This window comes from Crocodylus siamensis, chromosome 8 (assembly GCF_052110815.1).
Source record: "Crocodylus siamensis isolate JL-2025a chromosome 8, ASM5211081v1, whole genome shotgun sequence".
NCBI classification, from domain to species: Eukaryota; Metazoa; Chordata; order Crocodylia; family Crocodylidae; genus Crocodylus; species Crocodylus siamensis.
In genome coordinates this window covers 67,409,279-67,426,531 of record NC_143402.1, presented here as the reverse complement: position 1 = coordinate 67,426,531, position 17,253 = coordinate 67,409,279, and the positions used below count along the sequence as shown (strand labels likewise).

The following is a 17,253-nucleotide window of genomic DNA, read 5'->3' as shown; positions in this document are numbered from 1 at the left end:
CCCGGCCCGGCCTAAGTTCTGCTAAGCCCTGGGCTCTGTGTCTCTGACCTGGCTCCACTTTCCTGACCTGGTAGCAGCCCCGCTGGGATGAAATGAGGGGCTGGTGGAGGAGCTAGGCTCAAACCTCTGCAGAACTGAGGCTGACACCAAACTGACTCCTGCAGAGAGCAGGATCTGAATGCCAGGCCGCAGCTGGGGGCAGCTGCTGCCTGATCCACCTGCAGGTACGGGCCCTACCCACACCCCTCTAGGCTAGAAAGGGGTGCTCTGGGCCCCCCACCTTGTCTCCTGACTGTGCTGCTGTAGGGGTGGAGGTGCAGGCTCTGCTGACTGGTGGGAAAGAGGGATGTCGGGGAGCAAACACAGAGACAGACACTCCTGCCCCCCACACACACTCCGTGCTCCTGCCGGGGCGGTGCTCACCTGCTCGCTTGCTGATGACCTCGACAATAGAGGGAGGGAAGTAGCCCACTCGGTCCGTGCCTTTCTGAGCATCGTGGATGTGCCCCTTCCAGCGCCCATCCGCGTGCTGCTCCAGGACCTGCCCGGTGAGACGGGGGGGGATGAGGGCGAGTCTTCAAGGGTAGGAGCAAGGAGGGATGCACCCACCACAGCTGCTCCAGCTCCAGTAGAAGCCAACGCATGGGGCAGCACAGGACCCCCAGCTGTGGGCGGCTCCCAGCTACTGGGGTGTCCCGGTCCGCGGGCATTTGCTCACCGTGATGACATCTCCTGCCCGAATGTTGAGAGCTGTTGGGTCGTGTAGGTTCCAAAAATCCTTCAGCGCCCGGACTTTCAGGATTCCTGATGCCTCTGAAGACAAGGGAAGAAGGGAAGAAAGAGGATGGTGGAGAGTGGGTGGAGGGGAAGCGAAAGAAGGGAAAAGAGGGATGGAAGGCAGAGAGAGCAAGAACAAGACAGAAGAGAACATTAATGACACAGCTGGGCACTGGCCTCCTCAATCCCCCCAGATGTGTGCCCCAGGCAGGGGTGTATCCCCATGGAAGACGCAGGTCTGTGGCCTCAGCACTCAAAGCCAGGTTAGCTGGGGTAGGAGGAGGGTTGGGACTGTGCTATACACATCTTGCAAGGAGGCTTTTGCCAGCGTCAGGTCAGACCAAGCTAGGTAAGCAGCCCCCCGCCAGGGGCTGGCTAGGATACTGTGATACCAGCCTCCCGTGGAACAAAGTTGAGGCATTAGGCCCAGAGCCAGCTCACCTCTCAGCAGCTGCTTGATGTCCTTGCTGGCGTGAGAGGTGGTGAACTGGTTCACGATGTCTAGGGCCGTCTGGTTGTAGGTGTTGCGGATGTTCACGTCCACACCACCCTGCCATGAGAAATCCAGTGAGAGGCCCCCTTAGCACCAGGGCCGGGGGCTCTCGTCTTGTGCAGGACCTCAGACCGTAGCTGCCCCAGCAATGAACTGCTAGAACTGCTGCTGTGGGACCAGGTGGGACCTCCTGTGCCCAGAGTCCTCCCAAGGGCAAAGAAGGAGCCCAGCTCTTAGAAACCCTGGGAAGAAGAGTGCCTTGCTCCTCCAGCTGCTTCAGGCCACGGGGGATCGATGTGGAGTGGGAATGGGGCTGGGTAAGGAGCAAATCCCAGAGTGCCGCTAGTTGGGGAGGCTCACGCTTGCTACACTGGCTTTGTTGTAGCCCCTGCAGCTGGGTCCTAGGCTGCTTCTTGCCTTGGCCACTGCAGAACCAAGCCAGAGCTACACCTCCCCTCTGCCATCAGCCCCCACGACAAACTCTCTCCATCTCCAGCCACTCTCTCCCCTTCCTCTCAGCAGCAGCCCTCCAGCTCACTTCCAGCAGCAGGCGCACCACCTCCGTCTTCCCGTACAGTGCTGCCTCATGCAGGGCTGTTCCTGTCTTGGTCTGCTTGTTGATCTCGATCCCAGCTTTCAGTAGCTGCCTGTGGGAGGAAAGGAAAGAATCAGCCACCATGGTGCAGAAGTGGGAGGGCACCAAGAGCTGGGATGACAGCGTGGGCACAGGGGCAGGGCAGGTGGGGCTGGTACAGCAGAGCTTGGGCTCAATAAGTTCTGAATCAAATCTATGGTCTTGGGTTCATCAGAGACCAAAGCTGAACATGCTGATTCTTGCTGTGGCGTGTGGGGGCTGGACGGAGCCAGGCTAATAGTGGAAAGAGGACTGGAGAGTCTGGGGCAGAAGGAAGGAGCAGAGGAGCAATGGGAACTGCCCTCCAAGGTGAGGACTGGAGCAAGCAGAGGGGAGCTGGTGGGGACCTTCTAGGGAGCAGGGAGGGAGGAGAGACATTTGGGCACTGCGCTCTGGCTCTGGCACTGCTAAAGGGCCCAGGTGGGTGAGGAAGGGACAGGAACTGGCTGCTCCTGGAGCCCCGGCTGTTACCTGATGATCTCCTTGTGCCCATTCTTGGCTGCTAGGTGCAGAGGGGTGGTGTAGTTGGGGTCGCTCGAGTCTTTTGACTGTCCCTCCAGGAGTGCGACACACATGTGACTGTTCAGCAGCAACTGGGCCACCTAGGGTGGGAGGAGATGGCTGAGCAACTGAGGGCCTGAGGAAGGAGGGGTGTGAACATCATGTTCCCTGCCACTGCCCCCAGGCAGGCAGCTCCCGGGGCTTCAGAAGGGACAAGGTGGCTACCCCTCCACACAGGTTGTCCTGACCTGCCCCTCCCTTACCCCAGGCCCACATACATCCTTAGCAGGAGGGGCCAGAGAAGGGCAAAGCTTGGCTACTGCCCCAGCCACCGTCAGGGGCCTGACTGCTGGTGCCCTGGAGCGGTAGCTGGGAAGGTCACAGCAGACAGGAATAGCTGCTCCCACAAGGCCCCCATTCAGACAGTGCCCAAGGCTCTGGCATGTGCCACCCTGGCCTTCATGACACACAGAGAAGCGGGGGTGTCATGGGACAGCCCCAGGACTGGGCTGGTTTATTTGTGCTGCGCTATTTATAGCTTTTCACACTCAGAAATAGAAAGATGGCCCCATCCAAACCAGAAGGGCACGTGGGACAGTCTGTGGCAGTTCCACTGATGGACAGATGACACTGCCCAGCCCAGGCGTGTGGTTTCAACCTTGCTAGGCTCCCAGGACCACAGCGGGGTCCATGCACCTGCCCCAGGAATCCTTCAAGCCCTGACAGACTGGAAGTTGAGGCTTGCAGACGTAGCTGTGCCCCTCAGTGCCTGCGGAGATCAGGGAGGCTCAGCCTGTCTGGGAACCACCTGCAGTGGGAGTGTGGACTGGGGTAGGGCTGGGGGTCCCGATGTCTGGGTTCCACCCCAGGACCAACTGGCAGCCCCCACTCAGGCTCTCTGATTGCAAATCCATTAATGACTGATTGCGGACCAAGTCCCATCAGTGTGGAGGAGGGTGGCTGTGGCCTTACCTTCAGCCGACCGAACTCGCAGGCCAGGTCCAGGGGGGTTTTCTTGGCCTTGTTGATGAGGCAGGGGTTGGACTGGTGCTGCAGCAGCATCTCCGACTGCAGGAGAGTGACAGGGCCCCGTGAGGAAGTGAGGCAGGCTGGCCACGCGCCTTGCCCCTCTCGCCCATCCACTCCTCCAGCAGGCTTCCAACCTTCCTGCTGGGGAGAGCCCTGCTGGGACAGCAGCCTGCCCAGGCCGTGACCTGTGCTGGGGAGCACACATCTGGCATTTCACAGATTTCCAGGGCCTTCATGGAACCACATGGCAAACTGCCTCCAGCGTTTCACCAGGCAGGGGTGCCCTGACAGGGAATGGCATAAGGGCTCCCACAAGGCACCAGCTGGCAAGTGGCTCCTGGCCTTCCCTGACACAAGCCCAAGCAGGAGACCACCGCACATTAGGATCTGCAATGGTGCTATCACACGTGGCCCGTGGAGGGCAGGTAAGTGCTGCCGAGGGCACTTGGCTCCCGCAACTCCCAACCCCTCCCTCCAGCCCCATGCCCACTCACTCACCACCTCGTAGTGCCCATATTGCGCAGAGAGGTGCAGCGGGATCTGCCCATCCAGCGATGCCATGTTGACCGTGGCTGATGCCCGCAGCAGCACACGGACTGGCTCCACCCTGCCCTGCCAGGCGGCATAGTGCAGCGGGCGCATCCCTGATGGGAAACCACACCAGGAGTGGGCTGAGGCAGGCTGGCTCTTGGCCTGACACCTGCACCGGCACTGGGGGAGCCCCCCGGCAGGGGGCAAGACCTCAAACCTGGAGGGCTCAGATCCAGCTGGGGGCTGCCAAGGAGATGGCACCACATGGACCCATCTCAGCCCCTAGATCAACAGTCAAACAGGCTGCTTCATCCTAGACTGAAAGTAGCTCGCAAGGTGAGGGGTTGGGAGTGTTTCTACAGCTGTTGTACTCCAATGGGGCACAGTGCAGCCTGTAGGGGGGTCATCTGTTGTAGGGGGGAGCAGATACCCTCTGAGGTTGGGAGAGAAGGGCACTTTCAAATTCCTGCCTGATCTTGGTCCCCAGAAGGGATAGGGGAGTGGTGGGAAAGGGTTGTTCTTGTCATTGAGGCAGCAGCAGGCAGGGAGGCCTTGCTCCTTCCTTGGGTTGCTGTGGCTGGGGTGGTCTCTCCCCTTGCTGGAATGGGGCGAGGAGCAGCAGTGCCAAGGACTTGGGTCTGATACAAGCTACTTGCTTACCGTTGCTGTCCTTGATGTCAACAGTGGCCTGTGCCTCCAGCAGCAGGGAGATGAGCTCCAGGCTCCCACCCAGGGCCGCATGGTGCAAGGCGGAGAACCTGAGAACAGCCACAAGATAAGGGCGTCACAAGCGGCAAGCTCCCTGGGTCCGTTCCCTCCCAGAGCCCAGTCCCACCTGCGGGTAGTGGTTGCCATTATTCTCCTCTACAAACCAGAAGGTCTCCTGAGCTGGGTGTCCATCATCCCTGCATTGCCCCAGCCCAGATGCGGCTGCTGTGGCTGAGGCTGTTCCCAGGATCTCCCCATTATCAATCAAATTAAACACCATGACCGCTCACTGGAGGGAAGTTCTGCCAAGGAGGAGTCTGGTGCAATGTTGCTTTCACCGCGTTTCGCCAACACGCATCTTGCACGCAGAGGCCCAGCCACCTGAAACATGAGGGACCAGCCCTCCTCCGAAAATGAGGGCTAAGACATGACACAACAGCTGCGTGCTTCATGGCATCATCCAAGCTTTTCTCTCCTACAGCACCACTACCACATCTGACCCTGGCCAGAGCATGAAGCTGTTGGGAAGGGGCACCTCTTCTCTGAAAGCCCCTTGTGCCTTCAGCCAAATGCCTTTGAGTTTGAGGAGATGGACCTGATCTTTCAAGCACGCTCTACGCCACTCTTCCCTGTCCAGAGAGCTCCTGCAGGACAGGCCAATTCAGAGAGCACCACCTGTGTGCCCTCCTTCCCGCATCCAGCCCCCCCAGCCATCTCTGTTCTCGGTGCTGGCCTGCCTGATGCACCCCCCTGCTCTGGCTAAATTCCTCTGGACTCCCCAGTCCAGGACGTGCCAGCTTCCAAGCCCAGCTCTGAAGGGACCCGTGCCAGAGCCCCCGTTGTGCTTGCTGGCTCTGGCGAGCTCCCGTGCTGAGCCTTGAGTCAGCATGCCTCAGTTTCCCTGTCAGCAGAAGGGAAGTGCAGCCACCTAACTCATGCCTGGCACCGCATGGGCTCCCTGCGGTTGGCCAAGGGCCTTGCGATGAATCAGTGCTGCACCGGAGAGGTGCCAGGGATTCCTGTTAGCATGGGAGCACTCCACACTCATACATTTCATAGACATTAGGGCTGGAAGGGACCTCAAAGATCATCGAGTCCCCCTGCTCCAGGGGCGGTAGTCAGCTGGGGTCAAAGGATCCCAGCAAGATAAGCATCCAAGCGTTTCTTGACTGAGTCCAGAGTAGGTGCCTGCACCACTTCTGGAGGGAGTCTATTCCAGGCCTTGGGGACTTGGACAGTAAAGACATTTTTCCTTACATCCAGCCTAAAACAGTCTCAGAAGCGTTTATGACCGTTGGTCCTTGTTATCCCTTGGGGCACGCTGGTGAACAGACGTTCCCCCAGATCCTGATGCACACCCCTGATGGACTCATAGGCAGCCACCAGGTCCCCCCCGAGCCTGCGCTTTTCCAGGACTGCCTTTGCCCTTTATCGAGCAGGCAGGGCTGGGAGCATCAGAGCCCTGATGCCATCCGCAGGCGTCGTCTCTCCTCTCTGGGCAGCGGCAGCCAAGGCAGGTTTTCGGCCAGTTTTCCAGGCTGTTCCTGGGCCTGTCCCCACCCCTGCCAGCTGTACCCCGCTCGCCTGCTCCGACCGTCAGTCTTGGTGCCAGCGTGACGACTCTCCCCCTGTCGGAAGCCCACGGCAGAGTGTGTGAGGCCAGCAAGAATGAATGAGCCCTGTGTTCCCGGGCTGTGAAAGAGGCCTGTTTGTCTAGAGCGCTCTCTCCTTCCCGCCGCTCCCCCTGCTCGGGGCAGCTCCATTCATGCATAGGGCTGCGTCTGACCAAAGGAGGCGCAGGGCCGACGGGAACCAGCATGGGAACTCAGCACTCGGAGGCAAGCGTGGCGGGAAAAGAAGCTGAGCTTGCCGGGCCTGGGGCTCCGCAGGAGCGCGTGTGAATCCCAACCTGCCGCAAGTAACCTGCCAGCGGGCAATCACTTTGCCACTGCCTTGTACCAGGAGCAGGAAGGTAGGGCCTCTTCGTATTCTGCAATGCCCCATCTTGGATTGCTGTGTGCGCTCTCATTACCCGCAGCTGTATCTGAGGGAATGGAGCCAGCCTGGCACCCATGGGCTTGGCCAGGGGGCACTTCTGCTTCGTGAGGGAGGCACAGGCTGCAGCATGCATCTCGCTTGGGATCAGGACACTAACCTCAGCTGACCTCTGAGCCACGTTTACTGCATTCAGAGGTCGGGCCATGCCAGACACAGGGAGTGTCGCTACGCGGTGAATGGGCGGATCGCCGTAGGTGTGCCCCGACGGCAGCAATGCCTCACTGGCACCACTTTCGCTTTGTTTCATCCACAAAGGGAACAGCTCTCTCCAGCCACGCAAGCGAGCTGAGCACCTTGCTGACTACTAAGGTGAAACCCTCTCCCTTTAGCTCCGCACACGTAGAAAGTAAAGGAAGACAGAAAGCCAAAACAACTTCATCCCTAGCTAAATAAACACACTTGCTCACCATATCATTTACAAACTAAATGCAGGGTTAAAAACATCATACATTTCCAACTGCCCCCCCCAAGCAGCGTGCACACACGCTATTCTTATTGAGTGCAAAGAAACGTGTGACTCATCACAACACCAGCTCCCTTCCTCCAACCCAAGAAACACAACCCTTTCCCCAGGAATTTAAAAACTTAAGCAGCACAAAAGTCCTTCTGAAAGCAAGCACATGCCCATTACACATCTTTACTTCACTGACAAATCAATCAGCTTCAAATGCACGCATGCACGCACGCAGCATTTCGCTACAAACTACCATTACTATCACTTTTACTAACACTTTTCCTATTAAGTGAATACATGTGCAGTATTCTTCCTACACTATCTATATTCACTTCCTCTTATCAAAAAGTTCTGCTGTCCAATAAATATACTATCAGTGTTTCCCATTTAACAGTCTCCTAAATAAAAATGCTTGTCTTGAAATTAAGTAGCAAAATAATACATACAGAGCACCAGCCAACTCTTGGTCAGAGTTAAGCAGAGATGAAGCATCTTTTGCCCTTGATAATGGGTTTGTTTGAGATGGGCAGTGTAAAACCTGTGGTTCCCTAACCTTTCACAGCCTTGCTGTTAAGCACTTGCATTTATAAGTGATGACTGTTGTTATTTAGCAACCTTCCTGTTTCATGACTGAAGCTTGTCCTGTTTGGGGGTATATGGAGGGTGACGGATGAAGCAGACTATACCATGAATAAAGGGAGGAACGTGAATGGGCCTGGCACAGCATTGATCCCAGGTCTGATGGACTCCTGTGCCCATTCTGTAGGGCTCACTTAAGCAATGGTATTGTGCTCATCTTAGCCTTTGGCAGGCTTTTCAAGGCAAGAAGATAGCTTGAACCAGCTCTAGAATACACCCAGCGGGATCCCCACCAGATGAATGTGCTATAGCAAGTTCAGTAGCTCTCAAATTTAGCCAGGGATGTTAGTGGCTCAGATGCATAACCTGCACGTGCCAACGCACCACTGGGAGGGAGCGGAAAGGTCAGAGAAACACTCACCCATCTGCGTCCTGGTAATTCACATTCAGGCGCTTAGCTGATCCCAGGAGCTCTGTGGAGAGGAGAGAAGAGACTGTCAGTGCAGAGCCCGCAGAGCCATGGCAAGCTGCATGGTGAACACAGGATGCACCAAAAAACACGCGCTACTTGAGTGGATACTGCATCCGCTGAAACAGCGATTCCCCTTCGCAGCCTTCTGTTCGAGGAGAAACTCCAGGAAACATCAGATCCATGGGAGAACGGACAGCTGGGAGGTAACGAACACTTTGTACACACAAAGCTACTGCCCCCATGTACATGCACTTCAGATACATGCTGCCTTGTCCAGGACTCCCTGAGATCGCAACTGCCCCTGCACAGCTGGATCGATGCTACAAGAAGCACCATCAGACAGAGGAGCGCAGTAGGGCACTGATGGCTGACTCAAGACTTGAAGAGGTCCTGTTGGTGGCCAGGGGAAACACCGCACCTTGCTGAGACTCCCCATTGACTCCACTCTGCTTTGGTTTCTGCCCTGCCTCCCTTTCTGCCCCACTCAGGGCTGGCAGGATAGTGCTTAGCTTTCCCCCTCAAGTTACCCCAGGCAGACTCAAGCCCCAGACTCAGATTCAAGCTCTCTGAAGCCCCTTGGTGGCAGCCCTATACACAACAAAGCTTTGCCTGTGCCCCAGCCTTGCCATACTGACCTCCCAGTGCGCAAACTAGCACCTGACCCATCCCTTTGTCGTCCTCTCCGTCTTTCACTCCAGCTTCTTCTCCGCACACTTCCACATACCCTCTTCCAAAGAGCCCAGCAGACTCTAGCGCATCTCACCCACCCTCCTGCTTTCCACCTGCCACCGCAGCCCAACTGCCTCCACTTCCAGCATCTCTGCAGCCCTCAAGCTCCCATTACATAAGGAGGGAGCAGCAGGATCTGTCCCATGGCCTTTGCCCAACGGGATGGCACTGCTGTTCAGCTCTCCTGTGGGGACACTCATATTTATAGGGGCTGGTGCTTGACGAGTGCTGATATGGGACATTTTGCTTCCACCCCTGAGCTCTGTCCCCACTCAGTGTGCCAAGGGATGGCCCACGGACCAGATGGTTGGCATTTTTGCTGCCTGGGCAGAGGCTGAGGTCACGGTTGTGAATGTAGGAATTGCATTGTCTCGGCATTCCTTTACCCTTGCGCACGCCCCGCTGTTTCTTGGAGACTCTGAGATGTGGGGAACCATACAAATGTGGAGACCAGAACCCCGTCCTCCTAATGTGTGCACACGCACATACACATGCACACACAAGACTGATCATGTAAGATCCCAACTCCCTCTAGCAATGAATTCAAATTAATTCTTTCCTCCCACAAAGAGCAAGGACATTGTCTTCTCATCTGGGGGCTTGAGAGAAGATTAAAATCTCTGGAATTTATTTGCTAAAAGGCAAGAAAAAGAGGACAATGTATTTAAAGGTTGGGAGGTGGGGGACGGGGGACAAAGGATTAATTATTTCTAGGCTCATTTTTACCCCTGACTTTGCTGCAAGCAGATGTCAGACTGAATCACTCTTTGCTCTATACCGCCACTCTGAGGACCTATTTCTCATCCAAGGTGGCTGCATCTTCAAGCCTATGATGTGTTATTTTTCATTAGGTTCCTTGTTTCATATAGGGTGTTTGGATCCAGAAGAGCCATACTCTTAAGCTGGGATTCAATAATTGGAAAAAGCACAGCTGAAATTTTGCTGGGTTACTTATGGGAGAAAGCACCTTCGCCCTCGCAGCTTTGGTCATCTTCCATGGCCCCGCTGCCTTGTATTCAAGTTCCTCTCGACTTTCCATCACTAAAGATCTCTCTCCTTCTCGCCCTTCCTCTCCTTGTTTCTCTGCACTGTTTGTATGGCCAATGCCATAAGCATATGCTCTGTGACAGGAAAGGTAGGGGACCCCTACTAAAGGAAGCAAGAGAATTGAATAAGGGCCAGACTCCTTTCCTTCTGCCAATACTTAATTAAAAGGAAACTGTGGAATGGTGGTTTTCGTTCGAGTCATTATTGCAGTTTAAAATGTTCTGTAAACAGGTTAACTCATGCAAAATGGTCTTTGAGTGGCTGCTTGCAAAGGATGCGCGACTAGTCACCCCAGCACAGAAGAAGCAGGAGAGACCTAGATGGAAGCATAATAATTAGCACTTCTAGGGGCTTTTCATCTTCAAAGCGCTAGACAACCATTAATGTGCAGCTCTACATTTCAGAGTGAGTATGTGAGGCCCTCTCCTCTACTCCAGGGACCTACACCCCAGGGATGTTCACTCAGAACTGCCAAAGTTAATGACAAAAATATGGTTTTATTTATCCTGGTTCTGATTTATCCTGTTATTTCTGTAGAGCCAGCAGGGCTGAGAGAGAGGGAGTTGAAGTCTATACCTTCTTGTACATCATCAGGAGAATGACTAGGCTCCCATCGGCTGCACCTCGGCAATCCCATGGAGGGCTCTCAGGTTCTGCAAGTACCAGTGGGCATGACATTTGGCTCATGGACCATTTACTGCTGGTAGTGAAACATGGGAAGGAACATCCAGCTTGGCACGAAGATGTTAGGCTGTGTTTGCACAACCGCCACTTAGGACAAAATAAGGTTCCACTTGTAAATTGGCCACATTGGATCTGAATCACTGTGAGACAATAAACAGAGGCCCTGCGGTGCCAGGTTTACAGAGTCCCTGTTGGAGCGGACCAGTGCTTTAGCAGTGCAGAAGAAGCCAGGAAAACAGCAAGTAGCCCTTGGACCATCTTCCACTTCTGCAATGGTTCCTAAAGCAGGCCAGGGAGTGGGATGGATCTGGGTGGTGTGGAGGAGACATTAGAAAAAAAATCACAGAAAATAGGTGATTCTTTCACCAGTTTTAGTAGGATCTTAAGTGGCTCAGCCTCAACTTGAAACCTATGCTGACTGGTGCCACAGAAATGCTGATGCATCAGGCGTTATACTGTGTGATTACTTCTGCCGTAGGACTGTCATTCTCAAACTGTTTTGGGCAGCGTTCCCCCTTTTATTTCTGTTATCCTGCTTGCCACCCCTAAGATGCTGTATTATGGATACAGAAGAAGTAACACTCTTTATCACTCAACCATGCTGTAACCTCGCTGACAGACTAGGAGACATGATACAGCTGTTCTTCATTTTTTTCCTTCCTTTCCCTTTACTTGTATTTCCCCTTTCCCTTCTTCCATTCCCCTGTTCCTAGAAGTTTGCCACTCGCATGCATAAGTACACAGGCCCCAGTTTGAGAAGCGTGCCACTCAGAGGAGCCAGGCAAGTCAGTGACAATTTCTGGTTCTCTTGTTGTTGAGTTTGGGCATGCAGCTCATCTGATACTGTGGGGTGCTTTGCTATGCCCTGGAGTTTTGTGCAAAGCTTATGGTCCAAACCTCCAGAGCTAAGATTCCCCACATTATAGGAACCCGACCCCAACGAGAGCACATTCCCACTAGCTCTAGGTGCTAATTGATGCCAGAACGGGGTTATGGAAGGAAAAGCCCAGCCAGAAGGTGGGATCTTTATGCACTCTACACACACTAGAATGACTCTCGCTGGAAAGGCTCACAGCGTAAGCGAGTGCTCAGTGGGGTTGTTCATTGTCTTAGAAGTGGTAGGAGGTGGTGGTCTAAACAGACTGGGAGGCTGCTCCAGGAGTGAGTGAAGCAGAACTGAGACAAATATGGAGCTGCCATGAAATGCAAGATACAGAGAATATCCAAGAGAAGAAGAATGATGCTCTCTCTCCCTCAGCCCTAAGCTCTTCATCCAACTCTATAGAAAAATAGCTTCATCTCAAACTCAGCTGCTTTGAGACATCCATGGAGGCCCACCGACTCTTCTAATGGGATCCCATGCCAACCTGATGCCAGATCCATGGAGCAGAGCATAGCACACAAGCAAATGTAACAGTCTGTTCAACATGATCTATACACTATGGAAGACACTGCTGCATCTTTCTCTGGTGAAACCACCTGGAAGAGCCTGCAGACCCCAATGGCATGGAGGGCAGCAGCATCCCCTCCAGCTCAGACAGCCAGACCCATCCCCTGAAATCCCACTCCCAAAGCAGCTCCAAGGAAAAATGGCCAGGAGATGCCTGGTTGGAAAAGCAGAGCTGAGATGATGCAAGCTTCTCTCCCCTACTCCCCTGGGATGCAGCTGTCAACATCTGTAAAGCAGAATTCCTACGTCTCAACTCCCCGCACAGAGGAGAATTCCTCAATTCGTTCCTCATTCCAGAGTTCCTCAAAGCTCCCTCCCTGCTCGAGCACAGCAATGCACACATGTGGGCTAAGAACAGCACCGGGGACCTGGGGCATGGGGGGGAGGCCACCGGAGCTGGAACGCAGCTGGGAGAGGAGGGACAAAACAAAGAAGTGTTAATAACTTACACTCCTTTAGCGTTAGTGAAGCTGGACTCACGTTCTCCAGGGAAGCAGGAAAAGAATGTATTTTGACTGCCTGGACTGGTAAACCGGGGTGCAGGGAGGCAAAGCCACTTGCTTTAGTGATGTGAACAGTCACTGGCAGATCTAGGATTGGTAGACAACCTAGGCAGGCAACCTGACTCTTGGGGTTGTGGGGAGTGACAGAAAAATGGTGAGGGGAAGCAGCAGCAAGAGCTGAAGAAGCAAAGGAAAGAGAGACAGGAGAGGGATGCATACCAGAGGGTCAGTCAAAGATATTCTGCCTCTTCATTCAGGCCTTATACCATCCATGGCCAGAGCTGGCTCCCTCATGAACAGCTGGTTCAAAGGATGTTCCCAGGAGAGAGAGGGTCCCTATTTATGCAAGTGTGCGATGGGCCGAGATGACATACAACAGATAGAGAGGGCTGTTTGCCCTTGCCACATAAATCAGCCAGGTTACAGGAGATTTCGTTCCCATTTTCAAAAGATTAGCTCTCCCCTACCTCGGGGATTAGGAGCTCCTGCGAAAGACCACAGTGCTTAGGGGAAGCTAGGGTGCAGACAGATGCAGGAAAGAGAGGGGGTGGGGGAAAGATCTATCACTGCTTTCCAAGCCTTCGGCATCCCTGACAATAAACCTCCTGGGAACTAAGGCTCCTTGGATTAACCAGGCCAGAAAAGAGGGACAACTGGAGCTGTAAGGGGCTCCCTGATTGCATACAACAGCCCTCGGCATCAAATACCACCCCCACATGCACAGCAGCCTTCTACCCTCCAGCCTCCGTAGGAGCCAGGGGACTAGGTCCTGCTGAATCAAAAGTCCAGGCAAGGTTAGGGTGTGCTCCCAGCCCCGAGTGTGGACTGTGCTAGATGGGAGGTGGGTGAGAGCCCTCCCTCACTGCCCCAATCCTGAGACGGGAGATTGCACTTGGCAACGCTGAGTTGGGCCAACACGAGAACTCGTCCTCCTGGTATTTGTGCTGTAACTCAAAGGCCCAGGATGGCTGTCCCCCATACATACAAGAAGGGCAGTCCCAGAAGCAGGGAGTAGGGGGTTGAGTAGACTCGGCACAGCTGGCGTTGGGTTATAGCGTATCCTAAATGGCTGCTGGTTTTGCTGCTGTTTGGTGAGCACTCTGTCTTAGTCCCTCCCATGAGAAGCATACGTGCTAACTCAGGTAGCCTGGGAGCTCACCCTACAGCTTGGTCCAGTAAGAGGGCCAGAGCTGCTTGTAAAGGGGAGGGGAGGAAATCCAGCATCTTGACGCCCATCTCACTGGGGTCATCTGACCCCAGCAGTCCTTCCTGCCCATGTGCAGAGGGGCTGGACCCGATGATCTGTAAGGTCCCTTCCAGCCCCTAAAATCTATGAAACTATGAAATAGGAGTCAGAGGAGGAAAGGCCCCACCACCGTGAGCTGTGAGCACGGCTACCCCTCACTTTGAGGTGGGGAGGGTTCGGTCTGGGGCAGTCTCTGGCTCCAAGGGACCTGAGGTTTGGTCAGAGGCCTCCGATAACGAGCAAGCGGACTCCGCAACACCCAGCGTCTGCCAGGCACTGGCAAAACAGCACACGGAGGCCGGCGATCTCCCCAACGCCCCCTCCTCTCCCTGGCTGCCTTTCATTGCAGCACAGCAGAAATGTCACCGGAGCAACTCGGAGGGCTCTGATGTCATGGACTCAAACAATAGCCATGCCAGGGAAGGGAAAGGCCTGAGAGGCGCTCACTGGGCTGAGCTCCCACCCGCTGGTCTGCCTCATACAGAGGGGCCTGTTGGGGGAGGGGGCTTCCTTTCAGGAGTCCCAGGCGGGCTGTATTGTCTTTGCAGCCCTTCATTCAAAGAGCAATCACTGGAGCCCCAGAGAGGGGCAGGCACCGGGGTGCCCGTCTGCAGGTGCTTGCAACCCAAACCTGGTATCTGCTGCAGGGGGAGGTGATGGGACGCCGTATAAAGTTCAGACCTTCCTCCTGCGAGAGACATGAGACGGCACAGGACATACACCACCATACAGCTCTACCCTCTCCCTTCCCATCCTTCCCTTGGCTCTGTCCCCGTCTCCGTGTGTCCCTTCCCTCCCGCTCTGCCCATCTACCCTTCCAAGCTGCAGGCTCTGAGGCCTGTCAGCCTCCATGGCCCTGCTTCTCCTGAGACCCATTTTCCCTGCGGTGCTGACAGGCGCGGAGCTGCTTCCCATGGAGATATTTTGGAGTGTGGTGGAGGGAGTTTTAGCAAGGGCCTTTCATGTCTCAGACCCGGCTATTTGGGAGGCTCGGCACTGGCCTCCACGACCACAGAGCTGGCAAGGCTCTCCATGGGGAAACGTCTGCCGAGCTGTAGGCCGCGTGTTCCAGTGACCGCTTGCTGTGATGTGGTTGCCTGACCTTTCCGAGGGACACGAGAGCCCTAGGTGGCATGCCGCTGGCTTCCCCAAGGCCATCATCCAGGACTGAAAGCCCTCCAGGCTAGACTTTCTCACGCTGCGCCGCTCCCTTCTCTCTCAGGGCACAGACTCCAGTCCAGTCCAGACCAAACCAAGGTCAGACCCACTGGGAATCCCAGAGCCGTGGGCTTGCCTGCCTCTGAAGGCCACCACCAGCAGGGTCACTGCTGCCCGATGCTCTCCCCAAACAGACCTGCATAGGAAAGGTACGTGAGACCTGTGCTCTGTCCCACGCCCCAAAAGCACCTGGGAATGAAACAGGGCAGGATAAAAGGCCAAGGGGGCATTAGAAATGGGTGAAGCAAAGGTCTGGGGAGAAGCCAGGACTGTCTTGGGATGGTTGGAGAGGACTTTCTCTTGATGCTGCGCGAGAAGACTCTACCCCACCAACGAGAATCCAGTCTCAGACACATGGCCGCCCCAAGGGGCTATTCCTACACTTGTGTCACTGCTCCCCCTCCACATTACAAGTGCTCGGTGCCTTCGATTCCTCCTTCCACTCCCCTGCCAGGCCCTGGAGTCTCTTTCCCAGGGGCTCGGCTCCAAAGCAACGTCTCCTTTACTCTGCTCACGTGCTCTGTTCTGCCCCGGCTCTGAACCCTGCAGCCGCTGGCCTCTCCTCCCATTCCTGTCTAGGTGCCCGGGTTAGATAAGCCCTGGGGAGCTGGGGGTGGGGAGGACCAGTCCTTGCGTAGGGTCAGACTCACTGCCAACCTTCCCCGAGTACCTGCAGGTTGCTTACAAATCAGTAGCTCGCGTGCTCAATGGGGTGGCCTTTTCAAAGGGAGCTCAGCTGCCTGCCCATTATCTTACGGGAGCACCCAGGAGGCAAAAGTTCTGGGTCCTGTTTTGCTGGCAGATTTCCCAGGGCCCCTCTCCTGGGGTATGGGGCTCTTTTGGGGACATGGAGCAGATTGCGGTTCCTAGGAATCTGGCTGGGACAGGGGAATCAATGGCTGAGTGAGGGAAGAAGGCTGTGGATGCTCGGCCATAGCTCGATGGGCCCGTCTCAACCCACCCACAAGCTCGGGGAGCCCATTTCAACTCGTGCCTCAGTTTCTCTATGGGTAAATGGGAATGCGGATCCTGTCCCCTCCCTATGGGGGGCACCACTATGCTGCCAGAGCTCATGCTTGCCGGCTGCTTTGCACACGCTGGCTCTAGCTAGCCCAGGCTTTCCAAAGGCACCTGGCACTCGGCATATCAGTACTGTCATCACACGACAGTTAGTTACGTGCGTGCCCCGGGTTGTAGATGGCTGCGGGGAGCTGGGGCGGGGGAGCACCTCACTCTGGTTTATTGGCAGGCGCGCCACCATGAACTCGTATTTACCTCCCTCCGGCACTACGCCCACAGGGCCGGCGCCATGCCACCTCCTGGCAGCTGCCAAAGACAGGAGTGCCCTGCCTTAGCCCTAGTGCCATGGGCGTGATGAGCAGGCTGGTCTTTGAGCAGGCACGCTAGGTGAGTGAGTCACCTCCTGCCACCTGCCCCGATTTAACCCCTCACAGCCCACTTGTGCCTTTCCTCAGGTTTCTTGCAGTCCTTACTGCACAGTGTCTTAAAAAGAGAGGTTTCCCAGATCTTATTTTCACCCCCTCCCCCAGTCAGACCGATCTGCAAGCACCTTTTACTTGTGACCCTGAACAGGAAAGAATAGCTCCTACGCAAACTGCTTTTTCACCGATGCCTGTGGTTGGCTCTAAAAAGATTCTCTTTTTTCCCCCACTGGGACATGATGTCCTCCACCCTGCCCACCCTGGCATCCCAAGAAAAGTCCTGACTAATGCCAAGCCCTTGTCTGGCCTTGGGGAAGGCCAACAGTGGCCTCAAAGGGCTAAAAGCACCCCAGTTTGGAAAAGGGAGTGTTATAGCCTTGAGTCCAGAAAACAGGACATCCTCTACCCTCTTCCAGGGTTATAAACCCATCAATGACTTCAGCACTTGGCCCACAAGAAGTTTGGATGAAAGAGGAGTTGAACTTGGGAAGAAGTTTGAGCTGAACAAGGCAGCCCCTGGGCAGCAGAGGCGGTATACGTGGGAGAAGCATTCACGGGGTTTGCCTACTTTTGCAGACAACCACAGCTTGGGTGGTGCCAGTGGCTTCCCCCCAGCCATGAGCAACTGGGAAGGAGCAGGGAGAACGTTAATTCCCCTCCTAGCCACCACCTGTCAGGTGAAGACTTCAGAACGGCTC

The 17,253-nt window shown here is 55.2% G+C and overlaps 1 protein-coding gene across 6 annotated transcripts in view; it reads right to left on the bottom strand.

Moving 5' to 3' along the window:
• CASKIN2 (CASK interacting protein 2) overlaps positions 1–17,253 on the bottom strand; it is a 55,509-nt gene that overhangs the window by 9,415 nt on the left and 28,841 nt on the right. For 5 of the 6 annotated variants that reach the window (XM_090061139.1, XM_090061141.1, XM_090061145.1 and 2 more), the window contains exons 3-11: positions 8,186–8,237; positions 4,626–4,723; positions 3,933–4,078; positions 3,378–3,473; positions 2,376–2,506; positions 1,809–1,917; positions 1,219–1,327; positions 719–813; positions 424–541 (exon numbers count right to left, since the gene is read on the bottom strand). In XM_090061139.1, the coding sequence (XP_089917265.1) occupies positions 424–541; positions 719–813; positions 1,219–1,327; positions 1,809–1,917; positions 2,376–2,506; positions 3,378–3,473; positions 3,933–4,078; positions 4,626–4,723; positions 8,186–8,237 (954 nt within the window). The remainder of the gene's footprint in view (positions 1–423; positions 542–718; positions 814–1,218; positions 1,328–1,808; positions 1,918–2,375; positions 2,507–3,377; positions 3,474–3,932; positions 4,079–4,625; positions 4,724–8,185; positions 8,238–17,253) is intronic. The other variant, XM_090061142.1, reaches the window with a different exon arrangement.